The following is a 25,000-nucleotide window of genomic DNA, read 5'->3' on the forward strand; positions in this document are numbered from 1 at the left end:
TGTCACAATTCATATAATCTGCTATCTACTGACGACGGCAGATTTTAGTGTTACTAGACACTCCCTGATGGGATGGCTTCAAGTATTTGAATTGGTTGAAGCAGATGTAGCCTCTGATGCAATATCAGTCTACATGAACACTGATACATTCTGATAATCAAAAATGTAATAAAATAGATCACGCAAGGGAAAAAGAACAGATATGTTAAGATATGCTTGGCATGGAAAACATTACTGGAATAATACATCATGTTGGGCCATTACAAAATATCACAGCATTCTAAAAACAAAGGGCATCCTTGTTCATTATATGTTCGATAATAAAACTTCACCAGGCTATATATATCTCCTGAAGGCAGATTTACAAAATGATCATTAAAAAATTTATGTATCGCAATTGAAAAGTATTATGTTTCTCCTTACTCACTTGACCAGCAATGTAGCCTGTTCGCATCAATAATTCTTGCAAAGCCTCTTCGGAGAGCTCTTCCTCTGCTTCCAGAACAGCAACGTCAGCCTTCAATGTCCTTCCCTACCAGAGAATAAAACTGCTAAAATAACATTACATTCCTTTCTATATTTTTTCAACTAAGCTCATGCGAATAAAGTTACTGTGAGACCTAGTGACTTACAATACTTTTATCTTTGTGGGGTTATACATGGTGTTAAATTCAAACATCTTGTCATTTCCTATTTCTTATTTAGGTAAACAAGATACAAATCTGTATCACTCACAGAATTCATTTAAGGAATATGGTATTTTCATTTTAAAATAAGTTTTTAAATATACTTACCTGGTAGTTACATATATATAGCTTAATCCCGCCGATTCGTCGCGCGCACGGCAGAAATTCAAAATTCGCGGCTATCGCCGATAGACGGTCAGGTGATCATACCTGTGCTCCCTCTATGTAGGTATCTGGAACCATTCCCATTTACCCTCAGAAATTCCATGCCTCTGTTGTAAGAGGGGAGGAGGGAGGGACCTTTTATATATGTAACTACCAGGTAAGTATATTTAAAAACTAATTTTAAAATGAAAATACCATTTTTAAATATCTAACTTCCCTGGTAGTTACATATATATAGCTGATTGGCACCTTTGGTGGTGGGTCAGAGAACCGCAGCACCGTTGGGAATTCGTAAAATTATTGATCGCTACAAATTAGCTGTACCAATAATCTGGTTCATACCTGATAAGGAAGTTGGCTTCGAAGTTTTTTCTGCCTCATTAGCCTGCCTTTCCTTGAGAGACCCAGCGATCCACCCCGGGGGCTGTAGAAAGTCTCTGTGGGGCTGTCAGACGGTCCTCGACCTTAACCTGACTAGACCACCACCCTTGCTATCCTGGCAAAGCCATGGACAATGAGCTGACCACCTGACCAACTAACACACTAAAACACACTCCATAAAACGTAACTTAGACTTTCACCCCAGACTGTGGAAGGTTGCAACAACCTTCACAGACAGCCTGTGAGGTAAAGTTCAGTAAAATGCAAGGGTATAAATAAGGTTATAGGTTAGAGGCAGTTGTACCTTCTCCAACTACGGCGCCGGAGGCAACGTATGGCCCTAGGGAACACCAATCCTCATATTGGGTCTGTACGTCTTTAAAGTAGCAATCTGCGAAGACTGACTTGCTTCGCCAGAATGTCACTTCCAAGATCGATTCCATCGACTTGTGTCTATATATGCCATCGAGGTCGCCACAGCTCTTACTTCGTGCGCATTGACTTTGAGTATTGGGAAGCTTTTCTCATCAAAATTCTGGTGAGCTTCCCTTATAAATCCTTGACAAAGACCGCCAGCGCGTTCTTTGGCACAGGTAGTGAAGGCTTCTTTACCAAGGACTAGAGGTTGTCTGTCTGTCCTCTAAAGTTTTTGGTTCCATGTAGATAATACTTTAGGGCTCTAACTGGACAAAGGCCTTTCTCCTTTTCCTGTCCAACTAACTGAGATAACCCTGGTATGGTAAAGGATCTAGGCCATGGGTGAGAAGGATTCTCATTCTTGGCGAGAAAACCTAGTTGCAGCGAGCAGACTGCATTCTACCCATTGAAGCCTACATTCTTGCTAAAGGCTTTCAACTCTCCTATCCTCTTCGCCGTTGCCAATGCAACCAGGAATAGGGTCTTCTTGGTGAAATCCTTCCATGAAGCCTTGTCGAGGGGTTCGAACCTGCTCGAGGTTAGAAAAGTCAGAACAACATCCAAATTCCAAGAGGGGGTTGGGTTATCCTTACTCTTAACTGTCTCAAAGGACCTTATGAGGTCCGAGAGATCCTTGTCTCCCGACATGTCAAAATCTCTGTGACGGAAGACGGAGGCTAGCATGCTGCGTTATCCCTTGATAGTTGATACTGCTAGTTTCTCTTGGGTTCTTAAGTGTAACAGAAAATCTGCTAGTTGAGTTAGAGGTACTGAAAGAGGAAATGTTGTTAATTCTGCACCATTTCCTGAAGACGTCCCACTTTGACTGGTACACCTTGATTGTGGATGTCCTCCTCGCTCTCGCGATTGCTTTTGCAGCTTCCCTCAAAAAGCCCTTCGCTCTGCCAGTTTTTCGATAGTCGAAAGGCAGTTAGATTGAGAGAGAGGCGATTTTGATGGTCTCTCTCTATATGTGGCTGTCTGAGTAGATCGTTCCGACACGGTAACGATCTGGGGATGTCTACTAGCCACTCCATCACATCTGTGATCCAGGGTCTCATGGGCCAAAACGGAGCTATCAGGGTCATGCGGACGTTGTTCGATACCCTGAACTTCTTCATGACTCAGTCTAGGATCTTAAACGGGGGGGAGGCGTACGTGTCTAGTCCTTCCCAATCCATGAGGAAGGCGTCTACTGCCACTGCTTCCTGGTCTGGGACTGGAGAGCAGTAAACAGGTAACCTCTTTGTTCTCTGCGTTGCAAAGAGGTCTATAGACGGTTCTCCCCACCGATTCCACAGCCTGCTGCATACCTCGTGATGCAGGGGTCCACTGCGTCGTGAGAACCTGTCTTTCTCTGCTGAGGAGATCCGCCCTGACGTTCTTCTCTCCTTCTATAAAGCGAGTTAGAAGAGTAATGTTCCTCTCTTTCGCCCACAATAAGAGATCCTTTGCTGCCTCGTAAAAGGAGTCTGAACGAGTGCCTCCCTGCTTCTTTATGTAGGCCAACGCCGTGGTGTTGTCTGCGTTGACCTAAACTACTTTGATCTTGCCATAGACTAGAGATCCCGTCATTCCCTAGTGTTGCACGCCACCCAACGTCCGATGCGTCTGAATACAACACTAGGTCGGGGTTCTTCTGTTGAAGTTCGAAACCTTCTTGTAGCTTGTTGGTGTCGTGCCACCAACTAAACTGATTTTTCTGGAACAACCTATTGAGTCCACAACGTAAGCCGTAACTGAATCGGGCGCTCTGACAGCTGCCTACTGACAGCGTTCGGTAATGAGGCAAGTTGTCCAAGCATCCGATCAAGTTACGTGATCTCTTAAGGCATGTGCCCAATAGGCGAAAGTCAATTGCCCTCTAGAGACCGAGGTTCTTAATGGCAAGACATTCTCATAGTAGTTGAATCTCAGCTAAAAACTAAAACAACATTATGTTCCATTGAAGACGAAGGTGGAAAGTGAATGCAAACTACGTCTTCACAGCCGAATCGTGAGAAGGATTCTCAAGGTTCTGAATCTGTGCTTATAAAGGACTGAAAAACGCTAACAGCTATTTCATTGCTGTAAGGTGAGGGATTGTAGTTGTAATGAAAGCGGGGCGGTTTCCAGTAATGAAAAACAGGGAAGTACTACTTCTCATGGGCTGATTATTTGGAAGTAGAGCTGGCAGGTTGGGGAGCAGGCGATATCTGCCGTATATATCTGTCAATTCCGGGTGAACAATGAACAATTGCACCTCTCCGAATAAGAGATATTTTGACGACAAACTCAGATGACTGAAGAAAAAATTCTGCATTATCGCAATGCGATGTAGCATGAGACTAGTAAAGACTTCTGTTACCGTGCGGTAAACATAAAGATGAAAGATTCCAGAATATATATCTCTGTTGCAAATTCTCGCAATATTCAAGGGGATGCAGAAGATGTCATTCATGTATGCGAGAATCCCCGTTAATCAGAGATGTAAGTCCGATATTGTTGGACAGAGAAAAGGTTCGTTAGTCAATCCTTGTATGGGAGAGACACATAATCCGACCATGCATCTCGGAGAGCCAGCTGGAACTAGGTTGCCTTGCTGTAATCCCCTATTCAGTGGTTCCTTGCTCACTCGCTATCCTGAGTTGCTAGGTAATCCATTCTTCGAAGGAATGCGTTCGGCTAGAATAATCGAGCGTTAAAAAAAAAGGATCTATTATGCTCGAGCAATTATATTTAAACGAAAACGGATTTCGGTAAAAACAAAAAACTGAGGTGGTGGTGTCGTGACCATACCATAAGTATCTGAAAAATCGAAACTGGTAACTCCTGGGAAGATGCAGACAGTCCCGAATTGCAGTTCCATTAGGATACTAGCCGTCTCGGTCACAAACCGTAGAATTAACTACGGTATGTGACTAACCCCCGGACAATTCAACTGCTTAACAGAATCATGTCTCGAGGGTAATATACGTCGTGTATTTGTAGGTTTCTGTACAACGAATTCCATCCTAAATTCTTTTCCCTTAGAGGAATGAGAATAAGGATTGGAAATCTACACCCTTCCTTCTCTATTCAAGAGAGTGAAGGAGAAGTTTTCCCCTAAGGAAAACTTCAATAGTGAAAACAGAAAACTCGAAGACGAAAGTTCAAGTCAAACTGGATATTCGCGTTCGTTCTTCTGTATTCCAGGGTTGGTCGTCTACTGAGAGGTATCCTTACTTCAGTAGCAGTTCTTCTTACAAACGCTAGAAATTCCAGGAATTCGAGCATTCGGCGAGATTCCCGATTATCATGAAAACCATTATCGGGGATTTAGATATAAAGTCCTGCGTTGCCTTTTGGGCTAAGGCAGAGGAGACCTCATTCTTGAAGGAGGAAGATTTCTGGGTTCTACCCTTCATAAACTGTGAGGGCGGGCTCCGAGGTACAGCCTGCTGAAAAATATTCGTATATAAGTCCGCTAATACCGCAAGCAATCTTTTCAGATCCACCGCATGAAGAGTTTCTTGCGTCTGCTCCTCTGATATCTCATCCAAAGTATTGGCGATTTCCGATGTCGAACGAGTGGGGGAATCACGCGCATCGTCTTACTTGCGTGCGTCATGCATGTGTCCAACCTGCTGCAAGGGAGCATGCTGCGTGCGTCCTGCGTGCGTCCAGCCTGTTGCGAGGGAGCGTCACGATTCTTGTCATTTCCCGTCACACGTCCAGTAAGCTGCGAGGGAGCCTGGTTGCGTGCGTCATGCTTGCGTCTGCTTCATCACGTGTGTAGGTTGCTGCGAGGGAGTGTCTAAGAGCGCTGCAACCTGCAGCGAGTCTTCGTCTTGCCGTCTGTTAGCGTCACGCTGTGCTAACTGCGGTTTTATCTTAGTGTTTTATCGGTCGCGCTTCACCTGCTAGTCCATGCGACTTGTAGACATCAAACCGAGACGTAATGGACTGCTGAAGCTTTGACAAGAAAGCTGCTTGCAGTACCTCTTGCTGTTGGGGAATAACTGAAGGCGGCACTGCCCGCCGCCCCGTCCATCTACCGCTTCGGAGACACTAGTAGTGATCTTCTGTCGACGAGGTGGAGACGCTCCATGAGACACCTCCCAGTCTGGGTGGGGGAGGGGAGAAGCATGCACCGATGTAGAGCAAACTTCTCCTTCTTTCGAAGAGCTGTGCGTCATGCGTCTCTGTTTCGGAGAGGATTCGTCGTCCTCCTCCGATAAGAACTTCTCCGGAGAGCTCCAATTACTGCACGACGGTTGCTGTAACGCTACGGGGGACTTGCGTCTCTTGAGGGGTCTTGACTCTAGCGGTTGACGCCAACTGCGTCGAGGTCTTGCGTCATCGGACGAAGACGCAAGCACCGAAAGTCTCTCTTCGTCCGAAATTTCCTTACCTCCTGCCAAAGGGGACGGCCGCCTGTGCGACATCTTGCCTCTTATATTGGCAGGAGAGCAAGTATCCGAACACTTCCTCATCTCACCTTTTCTGTGGCGAGGGAGAGCGTCCTGGGATGCGTCAGCAGGATCGCTCGATGGGGAGCGCCCGCTCGCTTTTTTAACATCTCTCACCATCCCTTCGCCGGTCGACATTCCTTCTCCCAGGGGTTGGGGAGCATGGAAGAGGTCTAGGACTGGAGGACGTGACAGACACGAACGGGCGCACCCTCCACTACACTAACACTGTCACCAAATTTGCGATGCAAACTACGCACTGTCTATTCAGTCCCCTTTCCGAAGAAAGGGATTGTATTAACACGCAAGCCGAACTAGCCGCAAAAACATTCATAGTCGGCTAACTTATCTACGACTCCTCAGGTGGGTCTGATACTCTTAACTTAGGGCTAGGCTCAGGAATATTAGTATTAGACAGGTTAGACAAGCTTGACTATCAGAAGAACTAGCTGACAGAACACAATACGATCTAGCTCTTCTAAGTAAAATCTAATTGCATCTTATAGTAAACATACTTTTCATTATTTCTCAGAGAACGTTACACACTTATTCTATCTGCTAACAAATGTACATATCTGCTTCCTGCATTTGTTAACTATTGTATGAGGATCAAGAGTCGTATGGAAGCCGGGACTCGAAACCCTTAACTACACAGTCGGCCATCTTGAATTCAGAAAACAAGAAAAACTGTAGAAGTCGGAAACTGACCAACTGAAACTTATTCGTGTGTAAAACAAATTAAGAATAATCTGATATCAGCGAAAGCCATTAAGTAACAAAAAAGTAAGCAATGGGTACTTCACCAATTGTAGTAAAAGCAAACCCAAACAAAGAAGAGCGAATTTCCAACGTGCTGCTCGAACGACGGCAGGGAATTTCTGAGGATAAATGGGAATGGTTCCAGATACCTACATAGAGGGAGCACAGGTATGATCACCTGACCGTCTATCGGCGATAGCCGCGAATTTTGAATTTCTGCCGTGCACGCGACGAATCGGCGGGATTAAGCTATATATATGTAACTACCAGGGAAGTTAGATATTTAAAAATAATATTTGCCTCTGGGCAAGACAGTTTTTAACAGTAGAGCATCATGTTCTTCACTGAAAGAATCACTGCAAATCACAAACATCTGTAAAAGCTTTACTTTCAATACCTTTAACAGCAGACAATTCTTCTATGAAAATAGAAAGAATGTTTGTGAATGAAAATTGTAATTTTTAAAAAACACGTTTTTTCAATGTAAATTTATTATTCTACACAGGCAATTAGCACATCAAGTCAATCAGTAGTTACATACGATGCCCTGAATTGCAAACAGCCTCACTTTTTGTATATTCTAAGTTTGTTTGTATGGTGTTTTTACTTTACATGGAACCAGTGGTTATTCAGCAACAGAACCAACGGCTTTACATGACTTCCGAACCACGTAGAGAGTGAACTTTTATCACCAGAAATACACATCTTTCACACCTCAATGGAATGCCCGAGAATCGAACTCGTGGCCAACGAGGTGGCAGGCCAAGACCATACTAACCACGCCACTGAGGCGCTCTTGTAAATTCTAAGGAGCTGTGCCACAGCAGTGGTGTCAGAAAATGGCTACCAAGGCAAAAGTACGGGGTCTATGAAATTCTTTTTCCAAACTTGTGGTTGTTTCATCTGAGCCGTCATGATCTTGCAACAAAACCTAGAATGGCCAATCTGCTACTAGCTCTGTACAATGGAATACTAAATTTAGGCAAAAGGCCAAGCATTGGGACCTATGAGGTTATTCAAGTTCTGGTTAAACTTGTACTAGTGAGGTTGCCAAAATAACATCTCCCAGCTCAGAGTACATCTCTGGATTATTACGAGTGACAAAAGGTATGGTTACCACTCCTGTGACAACCAATGACAAGCAGCAAGCCACTAATCAGTCACATCCTTTGAATGACAAACTATGTCCAGTGCTGGCATTTTTCCAGTTCCTCGTTGGATGAGTGGTTTTCCGCTCGGCTACCAATCCAGGTGTCCGGAGTTCGATTCTCGGCGCGGCCAAGGTGGAATCAGAGGAACATATTTCTGGTGATAGAAATTAATTTCTCGATATAATGTGGTTCGATCCCACAATAAGCTAAGTCCCGTTGCTCGGTGACCAATTAGTTCCTAGCCACGTAAAAATATCTAATCCTTCGGGCCAGCCCTAAGAGAACTGTTAATCAGCTCAGTGGTCTCGTAAAACTAAGATATACTTACTAATGCTGGCATTTTCAGTGATACCAGCTAGAAGATACAGAAAAGAGGAGTACATACTAGTCTACAAGAAATGCCCCACAATCCCTCCAAGAATTTGCATGGTTCTCACCGTGATGTCCACAAGGCCAATTATTCAACTATCTCTGGGTTAATTACAACCTTTAGAGACTTGACACAGGTTTTTAACACCATCATTTTAGACATAGAAAACTATATCTAGCTCCATATCTAAATAGTATTTTGCTTTTCCTATAGCAAATGGAAAATGTACAGCATAAAAACTAGTTTCAGGACTCAACTTCTACTCTGTAAGGAATTACAAACAATCATTTTAATATCAACCTCTGTTTTACAGTAATTGCCTTTCAATAAGATTTGTACCTAAAGCATTCAACCAAAATTGTGAGAACAAATATACTTAATAAACTTTAGCATAGTATCAGTACATAATAGTAATGTTTCATTTGTGATACAAAACAGTTCCATCTTACCTTTTCTTGTAAATCCTTCAACTGAAGCTTCAAAGCAGAACTTTCTTTCTTCAAAGCATCTAAGTATATTCCTTGTGCAACTTGGACCTCTTGAAATTCCTGTCTAAGGGCTGGAAATAATTGCTCTGTGCACTGCTGAAGATTTCTGAGGAAGACATGACTCATTACAATCAAACTTTTCACTTACACAAGTGTAAATGGTGTGAGGGAGGAAGAGTGGTCTTTTTGAGCTATTCAAACCCATGATTGGAATGGAATGAATATAAAATCTAGGTCAGAAGGCCAGGCACTATGACCTGCAAGGTCATTCAGCGCTGAAAGGAAAACTGAGCATAAAAAAGTTTTAAAGGTGTAACAAGAAGAAAACTGCAATCGCACTACGAAACAATTGCTAGAAGGTGGAAAATAAGATGGAAAAAAAGAGAACATGAGCAGAGGTACAGTAAAAGTAATGAAAGGGGTTGCTGCTAGGATACAAAGGGATGCTGCAAAGAACCTTAAGTAACGCCTACAGTGCATCAAGTGAGGTGCACTGACAGCACTACCCACATGGGGAAATCTATGTTATTGATGCTGTAATAAACAGTCTACTACATCTAGCTGGAAGTTTAGGCCTAAAAATTTAATGAACCTTCCCTGAATATCTGTAAGGAAGGCAGGAACTTTATATTTGTCACCTTCTTATAAACAAACTGCTACATAATGACTTTGTTACTGGTCTACTTATGAAAACAATAAATAATAAACTAGTTTCTCAGTTCAACTTTGATACAGAACTTAACATTTTTGATAGATATGACTTTTGTATGAAAATTAAGCAAATAATTTATTTCTCTTAGTTGAACATCCCACTATTGCCATCACCACTTACTTTTCTAACTTCTTTACATCACAAAAAATCTCACATTTTTCTTCATATACACGTCTGACCCACAGATGTGTTCCAAGAACTTCAAGATCGTGTAACTTTTCTCTAATTTCTGCCAATTCAGCCTGAAAGGTCAGAAACAAAAAAAAACTATTAACCTACGAAAAGATGGGTTAGGTAATAGATATATTCTCATGCTCTAGCAAGAGCTTTGGGTGCCTGCTACAGAACAGTACAACCAGACTACTCTACGTACACAAAGTACCGTATATCATTTCCATCTACATTGCATTCTTCAGTCATTAACCCTTCTGGAGAGGGAGAGAGAGAGAGAGCCTAGCATATTCTAAACACGTTTACTGGTGTAATTTTGTTCTTATTTTTGTGTTTTACAAAAAATGAATGTGTTCTGTCAGTGATATAGGATTCATTAATGGTAAATACATCATCGACAACATAGTAACGAGAAAAACTAAGCTTTCAACAGCTGAGCTGTTCTTTATGCAAGACTTACTTTTGGTAAATTTTTTTTTTTCAACTTAATCAAATATGAAATTTCCAGGTATAAGTACAGTGGTACCTCGAGATACGAGCAGCCTAACATACGAGTTTTTTGAGATACGAGCCGGAGCTCGGGCCATATTTTCGTTCAAGATACAAGCCCAAATCCGATATACGAGCCGTGTTTCTGGAGCATCCTGCTAGTTGGCGCGCAGGGTCGAGCATCATCCGAGAGCATCTCTTGCTCACTCGCACGTGTTACCCGCTTGAATCAAAGTGTATCTTGTGCGCTGTACTCTTTTTTGCTTGATTTTTGCGTGATTACTGAACTTTTTTGTGAGTTATCATGGGCCGAAGAAAGTGAGTGCTAAGGACAATGGTGACAGGAAGAAGAGGATGATGTCGAAAGAACTAAAGCAAGAAATAATAGAAAAACATGAGCGTGGCGCACGAGTGATTGAACTCGCAAAGATCTATGACCATAGTACATCGACAAATTGTACGATATTGAAGCAGAAGGATGCCATCAAGAGTGCTACACCAGCAAAAGGAAGCACAATTCTTTCCCAATTAAGGACAAATATCCACGAGGAAATGGAGAAGCTTCTGCTCGTGTGGGTGAAAGAGAAGGAGTTGGCAGGAGATACAGTGACAGAGACGGTAATATGCGAGAAGGCACGGAGTATTTATGCCGACTTAGTGAAGAAAGAAGCATCAACTTCTAAAGAGGCATCAGAAGAAGCGTTTAAGGCAAGCCATGGCTGGTTTGATAATTTTAAGAAGAGAACTGGCATCCATTCAGTGGTGAGGCATGGCGAAGCTGCAAGTGCAGACGTGAAAGCAGCCGATACGTACGATCCAAAAGTTCGGCTGCGCTTGTTGTTTGTCGAGGGAAGGCTACATCCCGCAACAGGTGTTCAACTGCGATGAAACGGGCCTATTTTGGAAGAAAATGCCACGAAGGACTTACATCACAGCAGAGGAGATGATGATGCCAGGCCATAAACCCATGAAGGACCGTCTGACCCTTGCATTATGTGCAAATGCTAGCGGTGATTGTAAAGTGAAGCCACTGCTAGTTTATCATTCGGAAAATCCCCGAGCCTTCAAGACACACAAGATACTGAAAGAAAAATTGCACGTTATGTGGCGCGCCAATGCTAGGGCATGGGTTACGCGGCAGTTTTTTACCGACTGGGTAAATCTCGTCTTTGGCCCTGCAGTGAAGACGTATCTGCAAGAAAATAAACTCACGATGAAAGCATTGCTCATCCTTGTAATGCTCCGCCACCCACCACCCTGGTCTTGAAGATGATATTCTGGAGGAGTTACAGTTTATCAAAGTTCTCTACCTCCCACCCAATACGATTTCAATCCTACAGCCGATGGATCAGCAGGTCATTTCCAACTTCAAAAAGCTGTACACGAAGCACTTGTTCCGCCGCTGCTTTGAAGTGACGGAAAACACAAATCTAACCCTTCGAGAGTTTTGGAAAGATCACTACAACATCGTGATCTGTCTATGTATCATTGACTTGGCATGGCAAGGGGTAACAAGACGAACGTTGAACTCTGCATGGAAAAAGTTATGGCCTGATGCTGTTGCAGAAAGAGATTTCGAAGGGTTTGAGCCCGAGACCGAGCAAGAAGAGTTGGAGGAGATTGTATCTCTCGGAAAGTCGATGGATCTGGAGGTAGATGAGGGTGACGTCAACGAACTCGTCGAAGAACATGAGGAGGAACTCTCAACTGAGGAGTTGAAGGAGCTGCAGATGATGCAACACACGAAGGTTCTGGAAGAGATTAACACGAGTGAGGAGGAGGAAGAGCCGGAGGAAGTGATTTCTACAGGTGAAATTAAAGACATGCTGGCAATGTGGGAAAAGCTGTCAAATTTCATTGAAAAGAAACAACCAGAAAAAGTGGCAACTGGTCGCACTTCAGCGCTTTTTAATGACACTTGTTTGTCACATTTTCGAAGCATTTTGAAAGGCAGGCAAAAGCAAAGTTCTTTGGATACATTTTTATTGAAAAGACGTGCGAGTGAAAGTACAGAAAGTGCAGCCAAGAAGGCAAAAACAAGTGATAATTAAATTTACATAAATGTTAAGCTTAGTTTAAGTTTAAAGTTAAGTGCATTGTTTTAAGTTTTTTCTTTCATTTGAAATAAGGAAAGTGTAGTTTTAGTTTTAAAGTTACGAAAATAGTTTTAAGTTCTAAAAAATGCCGTTTACGTACGTGTCTAGAGTGCCTACATCCCTTCCCCCCTCCCTCCTCCTCGCCGTTCACCTTCGTTAGCCGTACTCGTCTGTCTCCAAAGTAAGACTATTATGCTAAATAACTCTTTTATTTCTTTATTTCATATTTTGTTATGTATTTGTTAATTATACATGTTTATTTGTTATTTAAAAACATATCTTTATTCATAATTTACAATGGTTTGGGGATTTTTCATAGGTCCGGAACGGATTAAATTGAATTCAGTTATTTTAAATGGGAGAAATGCGTTTGAGATACGAGCCAATTGACTTATGAGCTCGGTTCCGGACCGAATTAAACTCGTATCTCGAGGTACCACTAATTTATCTAACCTATTCAAGGTATAAGTAATTTATCTAACCTAAAGATAATACGTAAAATCACGAGAGTTTGATTAAGAAAAATGACAATTTGTCCAAAATTGCATTTTTCCTAACTATACAAACCTGAGGTCCTTTTACAATAGGAAGGTACTAGCGGCAGCTGGATAGGTCGTAAGCTTTCGAACAAGGGGTTCGGTAGTTAACTGCTTGTCCGACAGGCGCGCGCGCGCGACTGGGAGGTAAACAAATCACTTTTGCTTTTGGCCCAAGCAAAAACTGCAGAGTGAGGGGTGGCATGAGGTGGGGCTATGTGTAAAAGGACCTCAGGTTTGTATAGTTAGGAAAAATGCAATTTTGGACAAATTGTCATTTGTTCCGACACGGCATACAAACCTTCGGTCCTTTTACAATAGGAAGACTCACTTCTTGGTGGGTGGAATCTGAGTCTTTTGTGAACAGACTGGTGTTCGCCCAACCTTGGAAGCCTCCCTGGTCGTAAGAGCGAGGGAGGGATCCAAGCCTCTGTCCGATTGATCGGGGTGTGCACCGCAGGATCAATGGTCAGACCTCTGGACCGAGTACTAAGAGAGAGGCAAGCGTATCTCTTCGTACCAGCAATGTAAGAACTTGTTCTTGTACAGGAGCAAAGATAAAGTCATGGTTTTGACTCTTGTAGGCATCCACTTCCCCCCCTTGTAGAAGGAAGTGGTGGATATTCTGCTCCTATCCCTAGTGAAAGGGATAGGATGGGGCTCTGTCATATAGCTCACCGGCATCTCGTCCTTATCCAGCAGGGTAATGACCGTATCCCTCTACCCACAGGTAGAGGGGTAGAAAAAGATAGAAAGAGAAGCCAGTCACTTTCTCATTCACTATCTATTCATACAGTCACACCAGGACTCGATGCTGTTCAGCCTGCCTAGGTCTGGGTTAGCTAGACGACGTGTTGAGCAGCCACCACGGGTCCTAAGGAAACCGATCCAAGGACCTATGGGCAATATCCAAGAGGTATAAGGAAGGTGCCGGTAGTCTGGTTGTACCAGACCCTGCCTTCCATACCTGCGCCACGGAGAAGTTCTTACGAAACGCCAACGAGGGGCCAATACTTCTGACTTCGTGAGCTCTCGGACGGGACGTACGGATGTCGTCACTACCATCAGCCTCATACGCCCTCCTGAAGACCTCACGCAGCCAGGACGAAAGAGTGTTCTTGATACTTCTTTCTTGGTGACCCCGTTGCTAACGAAGAGGCGTCGACACTCAGGCCCGAGGTGTCGAGTTCTCTTCAGATAGCGCCGTAGCGTCCTCCCAGGACAAAGCAGCATCTCATCCACATCATTATCTGCATGAAGTTCCCGTACTCTCTTCGCCGATGCCAGGTCCAGCAAGAAGAGGGTCTTGTGAGTTCCCTGGGTTGGCAAGACCTTTGGAGGCTGCTCTTAAGCAAGGAGATCTCGAACGAGTTCGAGATGTCCAATCCCGTCAGTTTCAGGACGAGCGTCAAGGCGGCTCTGTATCCTTGACTGTGGGAACTTAGAGGAGCTTCCTCGGCGAAGAAAAACGAGGAAAACCGCTACCTGCTGAAGAGTGGCTCTGAGAGGAGATAGGCCCCGTCTACGACACCAACACAGAAGACGGCCGACTTCCCCTGTACACAGCTGCAGAGGACTGACGGACGTTTCCAGCCATCTCTGTTGCTGCGCTACGAAAAAAGCTTCTCGTTCGCAAGAGATGGTGGATAACAGCCAGCCGTGAAGACGTAGGGACTGGACTGCTCGGTGGTACCGCTCGACGTGTGGCTGGGCGAGAAGGTTGTGCCAATGGGGAATTTCTCTCGGTTCTCTTGCGAGAAGAGCCAGCAGGTCCGGATACCAAATGGCCTGTGGCCATTTGGGAGCCATCAGGATCATCCTGAGATTCGGGATGACCAGTGCTCGACTGATCACCTTGCGAATCAGGCTGAACGGGGGAAAGGCATAGGCGAAGAGGTCGTCCCACGGGTGTTGAAGAGCGTCCTCTGCAGCTGCCCATGGATCCGGCACGGCCGAGGAGAACACCTGGAGCTTCCTGTTGTGCCGGATGGCGAACAGATCCTCGACTGGTCGCCGCCACAGGTCGAAGAGCCTTTCCGCCACGTCCTGGTGTAGAGACCATTCGTCCCTATCACCTGATCCCGACGGCTGAGCGTGTCTGCTACTACATTCCTTCCTGGAATGTAGCGTGCCGACAGCTCTATTGAGTGCGCCTCGGCCCACTCGTGCACCTGCCGAGTCAACTGATACAACGGGAGAGAACACTAGGCCCCCCCTGTTTGTTGACGTAAGCCACCACCGTGGTGTTGACATACATCAACACCACTGAGTGTCCCATCAAGCGGTCCTGGAACTCTTGGAGAGCGAGGAACGCTGCCTTGAGTTTCAGTACATTGATGTGAAGGTGCTTGTCGTTCTCGTACCACACTCCTGAAGTCCGCAACTCTTCCAGGTGTGCGCCCCATCCCTCGGTCGATGCGTCTGAGAGCAGCTGCATGTCCCGGGGGGAGAGTGCGCAGAGGCACTCCTCTTAAGGGGTTCCTGTCGTCCAGTCACCCGGCTAGGTCCTGCCTCACCTCCTGTGTCCGTGACAATGGAAAGCTTGGGGGATCCGTCGCCTGTGACCAACTCTCCTTCAGTCTCCCTGAAGAGACCGCAGGTGAAGACGCCCGTTAGGGACTGGCTTTCCCGAGTGACGACAGGTGTCCGATCACGACTTGCCATCGCTGAGCTACCTGTTCCTGCCGAGACAGGAACTGGTTGGCTGCCTCCCTGAATCTGCTGATCCGCGAGTCTGCGGGGAAGACTCGCCCTGCTACCGTGTCGATCCGCATACCCAGGTACTTCATCCTCTGCTTGTGCTCGAGATCGGACTTTTCGAAGTTCAGAACGATCCCCAGATCGCGACAGAACTCGAGCAGTCGATCCCTGTCCTGTAGCAACTGCGAGCGGTAGCTCGCCAGGACTAACCAATCGTCGAGATACCCCATCAGACGTATCCCGTGCGAATGGGCCCAAGCAGACACCAGAGTGAACACTCGCGTGAACACCTGTGGGGCGGTTGAGAGACCGAAGCAACGTGGCCTGAGCTGGTACACCGTCCCGTCGAGGATGAAGCGGAGGTACTTTCTGGAGGACTGATGAATGGGTATTTGTAAATACGCATCCTTCAAGTCCACTGAAAGCATGTAATCGTTCTCCCTGATAGAGTCGAGCACTGCGCGTGCCGTCTCCATCGTGAACCGGGTCTGGCGAACCAACCGGTTCAGGGGAGAGAGATCTATCACCGGGCGCCAGCCTCTCGTAGACTTTTCCACCAGGAAGAGTCGGCTGTAAAAGCCCGGTGACTGATCCGTGCCGATTTCTACAGCTCTCTTGCTCAGCATGGTCTTGATCTCCTGTCTCAATGCTACGTCCTTCGATGCCCCTGGAACGTACGCCTGCTGTTGGACCGGGTTGGAGGTGAGGGGTGACCGAGATTCGAAGGTTAATAGATCTCCCTCCCGAAGGACATCTACAATCCAGGTCTCGGCGCCGTGGCGCTGCCAAGTTGCCCAATGGCTGGCCAGGCACCCCCCCACTTCCGGCAGCAGGTGAGGGGGAACGCCGTCCTTCCACTGTGAACGTCGTCTGGGTGGGGTTAATCGACACCTGACAGGAGAGAGCCGATACCGCTCCGACCTCATTCCAGTCCTCGTCGAGGTCGAAACCTCAGGAGGACCGAAGGGGTATTTAAATACGGTGTCCGAAGACACGTAGAAACGCCTCTGTCGCAGTAGAGGAGGTGAAGTAGCTTGTTCGACCGTCCAGAACTGAGAGAGCCTTCTTGTCCGGAGACGAGAGACTACCTGGTTCAACCCAGTCGGCAAGCTCCGATCGCGGCAGACCCACCGTCGATTTGGGTTCCCTCTCGGGCCCCAAAACGACTCGAGCCGAGACGTGGCTCTGCTGGTGGGAGCGGTGATCCTTCCCCGAGATCATTGTGCTGACGAATCAGCGCCGTAACCTCGACAAAGTCCCTCTGGATCTCGGAAGTCACAGCATCTTGCAGAGTGGGACCGTTAAGCCCTTCGAACAAGAGCATTTCCGAGAACCTTCCTCCTAAGAAGGGGGAACAGCGACAGCCCTCTCGGTCTTCCCTATCCACTTGCGCATACGTCCTGGCCGGTCCCAGAACCGTGCCTGGCACGTAGGGCGTTGTGGTGGGATCATGAGGGGCGCACCCCTCACGATCACTCCTCAATACCTCGCTCCTCCCGGTGTAACCCGAGGAGGTTGAAGGTACGGGAGAGGCAGACCTGACGCTCCCTCATTGCTCGCTGGCAGCACCAGCAGGCTTTGAGGGCTGCAGGCGATCGTCAACCCGCGGTGGCGATCGAGCTGCAGGCCTGGTCGAACCGTCTCCTGTGGAGAACGGCTGGACTGAGCACAGCGGCCCCGATCTCGAGTATCAGAAGAGCTGGTGCTGGTTGCCGTACCCGGTCGCTTTCTGTGAGAGCGACGGTCAGGCGACCTGCAGGCTCCACTGTCACAGTGAGACCGTTGCTTGTCCTCACGGCACGTCACGTCGCTGGTTCCAGCCGTGGCTGGCACCGGCGAACGGGAGGACCTCTTCCCAGCCTCAGCCCGTGGTCGGTCGTGGACCGTCACGTCCCCGGGTAGCCAGCTGTTCGCCGCGAGAGTGAGAGCTGGTCTGGTGAGAGTCGCATAAGCGGCTGTCACCAGTCTTCCGCCCCGTGCCGTGAACCTGACGCTGAGCGGACTCAGAGGTCTGGTTCCTGGCTGCACGGTCGCTGTAGGCGACCGTACACTCGGTACCTCCCGCTGAACGAGAGGCCGAGACGGACCCTGATGCAGTGGCAGAACCACTGACACCAGGCGAGGAAGTACCGGTGTTAGCCGGTACCCCTCTGGTCCCCGTAGTCGTCTTCCTTGCGGAAGAAGAGACGGGCCCCCGCTCCCGAAGGAGCAGGAGGACCAGCGGAAGGAACCCTCCCGTCCCACCGAGGTGAGACGGGTCCCGAGAAGCTCCCGAGGGAGACTTCTTAGGAGGGAGGAGGCAACCTTCTTCTTCCTCGGCTGTGAAGCCTTAGAAGTCGAAGGGGAAGAGGCGGCAGCCGACGACGATGAAGAAGATGAAGACGACGACGACGACACCTTCCTCCTCTTCTTCGTCAGCTTCCTCAGGACAGACGTAAGATCTGCTATCCAGGGCGGAGCCGGGGCTGCTGTAGCCGAAGCCACAGGGCCCGGACGCACCTGTACAGACAGACCAAAGTCTGGGGTAGTACACCACGAACAGGGACGACATCAGCAGGTATGGGCATCTCAGAAACAGCAGGCACAGCCAGCACAGCATCGGTAGGGACAGCCAGCGCAGCAACGGCAGGGACAGCCAGCGCAGCAACGACAGGGACAGCCAGCGCAGCAACTGCATGGACAGTCAGCCCAGAATCGGCATGGTATGGCAAGGCAGCACCGGAAAGCAGGAAACAGTGGAGCAGCAGCCAGCAACATCCTGGTACTGGCGGCAGGTCCAGGGCGAGCTCTAGGGCAGCGGAAGTGTGGTCGCTGCAGCGCGGCAACCACGAGCGGCGGCGGCACGCCCCCCTCTCGGTACGGCGAACGGCACTTCACAGCGGCTGTAGGCAAGACTGTTACCACGTGAGGCGAGTACACCAGGTGAGGAGGGACGTCGTCACCTGGTTGCGTGGTCACCACTCCATGGGTGACCGCAGTAGGCCCAGACATAGAACCGCAGCCCCTGGACACTAGCACGCCCTGCAAATGGAAGGACGCCCATACCTCACCAAGGTCCACCCTCGTGGCAGTAGCACCTGCGGAAATAACAGTAGTAGCGATTAGTGGGGGGGAAGTCCCCTCGCGCGGGGGGGTGAGCCTCTCCGAACGAGTGGAAGACCCCTAATACAATTGTACATCGGGCACCGAGCGCCCTCCCCCGCGCTCGACGGATCGGGCGAGGAGAAGAACGCCGATAACCTCCCCCCCCCCGCCCCAAGGGGAAGGGCCACTGTGGGAGCTGAGCGGGGGGGGTTTCTCGTTCCCCACCCGCACAGTACCATGTACCCAACAACAATATAAGAGCCCGAGAGCAATCGTGCCATCGGCCCGAATGCAAGGGCATAAGGATCAATTCCCTGACTGAGCGGAACTTGAACCAAATAAATATTGATGCAATCAATAATAAGGGATAAAATGAAAATGCATCTTGCATACGATTCACTTCACAATGAATAAGGGCTCGGATCGGGAGCGCATTTGCGCCCTAGGTACCGAGCGCAAGGGTGAAAGGATCAATTCCTTACCTTTATGGATCAAGGTTTCTGGAAACCTTGATCCATAATGAATTGATGCAAATCAAAAAAAAAAATATATGAAAATGAAAAGACTACTGCGCTTGCGATTTCACTTCATACAATAAAAAAGGGGAAGGATCAATTCCCGGGAATAGCAGAAACATTGATCCCAGTAAACAATGCAATCTCAATAAAAAAATGAAAATGAAAAAGAACTGCACTTGCGATTTCACTTCATTCAAAATAAAAAGGGGAAGGATCAATTTCCGGGTAAGCTCGGAAACTGATCCAAAATGAGTATTGCTACAATCAAAAATAATATAAAATGAAAATGAAAAAAGAATACTGTACTTGCGATTCCACTTCCATACTAAATAAGTTTCCGTGCCGAGCGCATTCGTTCGGCAACGGGCATACAGGTCAAAAAAAAAATATAAATGAAAAGAGCACTTACTTACGATTTTCATCTACACATTTCCAACCCAATCTACGCTCGGAGCGAGTGCTCCCGCCCTCGGCACCGAGCATACACAATACGAGGATCATTTCTGGGAAAATGAATTCCCGCACTTACGCCCTTCAGTCCCGGCACTCGGGTAATCGGAGGGCGTGGTGACACCAAGATCCTTAATTCACAAAGAATTCAATGAAATGATTGTACTTACAATTCAGTTTCACTAGATAATTAGAAAAAGAAAAACACAATCATGCGAAAGCAAACGACGATGAAGCGGGCAGAGAGCGATGATACACGTCCACACGCCAGCAGGCCGAAAGCAAAAGTGATTTGTTTACCTCCCAGTCGCGCGCGCGCGCCTGTCGGACAAGCAGTTAACTACCGAACCCCTTGTTCGAAAGCTTACGACCTATCCAGCTGCCGCTAGTACCTTCCTATTGTAAAAGGACCGAAGGTTTGTATGCCGTGTCGGAACAAACATATTTTGTCTTATTTTCCATAAAAAGAAAAAACACTTGTATTTAATGGTTGGCTATTTTTCTTTTTGCTATCATCCGAGAATGAAGTTAGATAACGCAGCAGAGTTAAGCCGACACTGTCCAATTTGGGTTAGTCACAGTCGGACTTCTCAAGCAGCCCATGACAAAGGACTTCCTATAGGTAAAGGTAAATAGCTGTATCTCTCACATTTTTCTTAAAAACTGAAGAGGCTAAGCACTCTAATAGCAATTGGCAATCATATTTCTGAACAATGTTGAAATCAAAATACTGCAGTAACCAACTTACCAGTTCCTTTGCTATTTCTTCCTGTAATTGCTTTTTCTCTTTCTCTAGATCACATCCCTCTGCTCTGACTTTCTCGATTTCTTGTCTAAGAATCATATCTTGCTTAACAGCCTCCATGGCAGCTTCGTTGTTTGGTGGAGAACATATCATAACTTCATCATCCCACACGATGCACTGCAGAATATGAAGAGAATAGAACAGGTATAGAGTTTGAGACAGGGACAATGGACAGTAGAAAGGTTTCTGAGGTTTAGCAGGAGGAAAACCTCACAGTTGCACCATGAATCAATCGTTAGGAGACGGTGGAAAGTCAGATGGGAGAAAGAGAATATGAATGGAGGTCCAGTAAAATGGAATGAAAGGGGATGCAGCCCTATAGGGGCTGAAGGGACGCTGCAAAGAACCTCAAGTAATACCTACAGTGTACCACATGTGGTACACTGACAGCACTAACCCTATACGAGGAACTGCAAAACATAAAAAGAATATAAATAACAACATTTATTATTCATAGTTACAAACAGCATTTATTATTCATAGTTACAGAGTTCAGAAATCCAAACAGACCATCAAAGGTAGTTAACTTTGAAAAGAGGCTACAAGACAAGGGGATGAATAGGTATATGGTATTTAGGGATAGTAATACCATAAAAAATTGTTAATTGTAATAAAAGAGCAAAGAATAAGAGCAGAGGTGGGCAGTTTATATAACATACAGGAAATAATAAATGGAAAATATAAAATTACAAAAAACAATCACAGCTGAAGATTTAATCTTCAGTTACAAATTCTGACTGCCAAATAATCCACAGTTCTGGAAGCATTTCTGCCACAACTAAAATACTGTGCGGTACACTAAGAGTAGACTCCTCCACCACTATCTATTGCAGCTGGAACAGGAATAGAAAGGAATATAGCTAAAAATTTGGGCCACAGGCCAAGCACTGGGATCTATAAGGCAGTCCAGCGCTGAAAGAGAAATTGCGGGTAAAAAAGGTTTTGAAGGTGCAGCAGGAGGAAAACCTTTAGCAGTTGCACTTCAAAACAACTGTCAAGAGAGGATGGACAGTAAGATTTAAGAAAAAGAATAAGAATGGAGGTACAGTAAAAGGAATAAAAGGGGTTGCAGCTAAGGGCCGGAGGAACGCTGCAAAGAATCCTAAGTAACGCCTAAAGTGCACTGCACGAAGTGTGCCAATGTTACTACTGCCTTACGGCGATACCAGCTTGTATTTAAACTTACCTCTTTGAAATCTGAAGATTTTGCTTTAAGCTGGCCTGACTTTCTGCTTCTTATTTTCGCTTTAACCTCCTCCTGAAAATACACGCGAAACAACAGTTCAACAGTTTGTGAGTAACTGCAAGAGCAAATTAGCCATACAATCTAAAACAATTAACTTAAAAGACCCATACCCAACAAAATTTCTAGAAATATCTAAATCTAAAGCCCCGTCCACACGGTCGAGCTTTGTTCGACAAACCTTGCTCGATATGACGTCAGAAGCGCAGATACAATAGTGCACCACATCTTTACTAGACATCAAAGCTGTATACAGGGTACATTAATACAGCAAATACCATACTCTTATATATATCACAACACATCATTGAAAACTGCTATGATATGAATCCTCAAAAATACTATAGTATATGATTAGCAATAACCATTATTTCATTATTATTCATAGTTACAAACAGCATTATTACTGGAACCTCTTCTACTATTACTGTAATTAATATTTTCTATACAATAAAGTGCTTTACTGTTCAATCATCATATACTATAGCTAGCTCTACTACAGTAACGTAATTGCATGCTGTTGTTCTAAAAAGTACTGAACATTATCATACTTTTATTAATATTCAGATGAACCCTAGCCTATTCATATGAACAAGCCCACAGGGGACAATTGACTTGAAATTCAAGGAAGTCTAATTACATTTACGTTCTATTTTCATCAATATGTCTACTTGATATTTAAGTAACTTATTACCTTGCGCTGCTCTGCAAGTGACAATCCACGAAACACTTTCTGGAATAATGCATGACACTTGTCATCTTCCATCTTGATGGTGGGTGCCTCCTTTTAGACAAAGTGGGAAAAAATTGTCAAAACTGGAAAAGAAACCATATACAGTACTCAATAAAGATGAAAGAAACCATATAGGGCTACAGTAATCAATAAAGATGAAAGGAATCATGGGTCTATAGTATTCAATACAGTTGAAAGAAACCATATAGGCTTATAGTAATCAATAAAGTTGAAAGAAATCATATAGGCCTACTGTAATCAATACTAAAGTTAAAAGAAACCATGTAGGCCTACAGTTATCAATAAAATTAAAAGAAACCATAAAGTACGTACAGTGACAAAGTGTTTACGTCTGAAAAAAAAAGTGAGCAAATTCACTCATTAACACCAATCACTAACCAAACAGTCCCTAGTTTATGACTGGTCCGGCTTACATTCCGAGGTTACGACGCTTTTCAGTTATATTCATCTGAAATTATTTCCTTGTTTACGACACATGTTCTAGGGGTTACAAAGCTTATGATGCCAATCCAACAGAGGAAATATGGCTCTAAAACACCAGAAAAATAAAAATTTGAAGCTTTTTTATCAATAGCTATAGTAAAAAGAAACCATATATATAGGCCTACAGTAATAAATAAAATTGAAAGAAACCATAGAGTACTGTAATCCAACCTAAGAAATATGGCTCCAAAACAGCAGAATAATAAAAATGTAAAGTTTTTTTTATGAAATACTCAATAAAAATGCAGTTTACATCCTTTTCGATACACCATAGCATTAAAAGTATGGTTTTCTTAGGATTTTGTACAATTTTCGATGATGTTCCAGTTTCCAATGCGGAGTAGGAACGGAACCCCCATCATAAACCAGCATACATAAAAATTTAAAAAGCTGAAATCCTCGCTTATATGTTTAATAGCTTTTGCAAGAAATCAGCCTGCAGCATCCAACAGACCTATACGTACTCTGAAACCAGCCCAAGCTAAAATCAAAATTAGCAATTTAGCCTAGGCCATCCAGTTATGTTAAGTAAGCTAAAGGAAAAGAGTGGAATATATAATCTTAGGCCAAAGGCTGAGCGCTTAAGACTTATGAGGTCATTCAGGGTTGATAGGGAAACTGAAAATAAAGATTTGAAAGGTGTAACACGAGGAAAACCTAGCAGTTACACTATGGAACAATTGTTGGAAGAGGGTGGAAAGTATGATGAAAGAGAATATGAATGGAGGTACAGTAAGTGAAATGAAAGGAATTGCAGCTAGGGGGCAAAGGCATGCTGCAATGAACCTCAATTAATTCCTACAGTGCCCTGAATGAGGTGCACTGATGTCAACTCCCTACAGGATGGGAGAGGGTTGAGGAAAATAAAATGGAAGCGAACAAAAATGGAGGCACAAGAAAAGAAATCAGGGGATACAGCCTGGGGCCAAAAGAGTAGGTTAAAATACTGAATGGCCGACCTCTACCGTAGCACAACCACCTCCCCAATAAAGTACTTTAGCACGTCCTGTAACCCAGGATAGACATTAGTCAAGAGCCAGCGTCTGTCGAAGCAACACTCGAGACCTCTCTAACTTTCCCCTCAAAGTCAGTTTTCTCTCCCAAGTCACAAATTGAAGCCATAAATTTCGGATTTTCGGGAAGGTGGTCGCGCTACGGTAGAGGTGGTCACCAGGTGGACATTCAGTACTTTACCCTAATGCCTACTGTGCACTGCATGAGGTGCACTGATGCCACTACCCAAGTATGAAGCAACATACCTATTGGGTTAGGTTAAGAAAACATCTCTCCACATACTACCTAATGGCCTCCTTTTTTTTTTTTTTATTGGCAAGGTTAAAGGGTATTCACACAAAGTTGGAAAGATTCCAAACTGGGCATCAGCTTCAAATTGGAGATTCCAGATTGGGCACTGACTAAATTGGGCATCGATTAACATTGGGAACTGAATCCAAATTGGGCAGATTCTAAACTGGGTATCTGGTACGACTCACCAACTCAAACAGGGTTAGGTTAAATTTGGACAGGCCTAATGACACGTGACCTATTCCCATACTCTGATTATGGCCTAGTATAGGGTTTCCCCAACTTCGATATCATACGTAAAATAAACAATTATAATGAAACATATTATATTATATTAATTACTATTTATGATTATCCATAAAAATATTCCGGCCGGACATAATATACGGAACATGGCGGCGACAGTAGTCTTCGGTATTATCCGTGAAGTTGCGTCATTAATTAACTCATAATCCTGCCGTACATAAAGTACATTAATCAGAGTGTCGTTAAACGAAAAAAATATATGTATATGCGTATTTTATAATAAATAAATTACCTCTAGCGTTTCATTTATGGTCATCACGTTCTTCAACTCAATGGCGCATGCGTAAGAAGATTACGTCCGCAATCGTTACTTAAAATTCAAATGCGACGCCGTTAAACTAATAGATGTCCAGCTTGACTTACGGCATTATGCCTTTAAATGTTTAAGAATAAACAATAGATTTCCCTCAATCTATCTAAATACAGGAATCTAGCAAAATTCAATTCAGAATCATAAATGTCATGATTTATAATTCTGCTCAATTTTTTATCATAGAAAAA

The 25,000-nt window shown here is 45.1% G+C and overlaps 1 protein-coding gene across 5 annotated transcripts in view; it reads right to left on the reverse strand.

Annotated features, from left to right (window-relative positions):
• Window positions 1-25,000, reverse strand: part of LOC135209206 (dynactin subunit 1-like) — a 39,728-nt gene that overhangs the window by 14,584 nt on the left and 144 nt on the right. The window contains exons 1-7 of one of the 5 annotated variants that reach the window (XM_064241892.1): window positions 24,732-24,869; window positions 22,346-22,467; window positions 21,595-21,666; window positions 20,352-20,525; window positions 9,680-9,801; window positions 8,809-8,953; window positions 428-532 (exon numbers count right to left, since the gene is read on the reverse strand). In XM_064241892.1, the coding sequence (XP_064097962.1) occupies window positions 428-532; window positions 8,809-8,953; window positions 9,680-9,801; window positions 20,352-20,525; window positions 21,595-21,666; window positions 22,346-22,417 (690 nt within the window). In that variant the 5' untranslated portion in view covers window positions 22,418-22,467; window positions 24,732-24,869. Of the gene's footprint in view, window positions 1-423; window positions 533-8,808; window positions 8,954-9,679; window positions 9,802-20,351; window positions 20,526-21,594; window positions 21,667-22,345; window positions 22,468-24,381; window positions 24,466-24,731; window positions 24,870-25,000 lie in introns of those variants that run through there. The other 4 variants (XM_064241891.1, XM_064241890.1, XM_064241894.1 and 1 more) reach the window with 4 other exon arrangements.

The sequence above is a fragment of the Macrobrachium nipponense genome, chromosome 37 (assembly GCF_015104395.2).
Source record: "Macrobrachium nipponense isolate FS-2020 chromosome 37, ASM1510439v2, whole genome shotgun sequence".
Lineage (NCBI taxonomy): Eukaryota > Metazoa > Arthropoda > Malacostraca > Decapoda > Palaemonidae > Macrobrachium > Macrobrachium nipponense.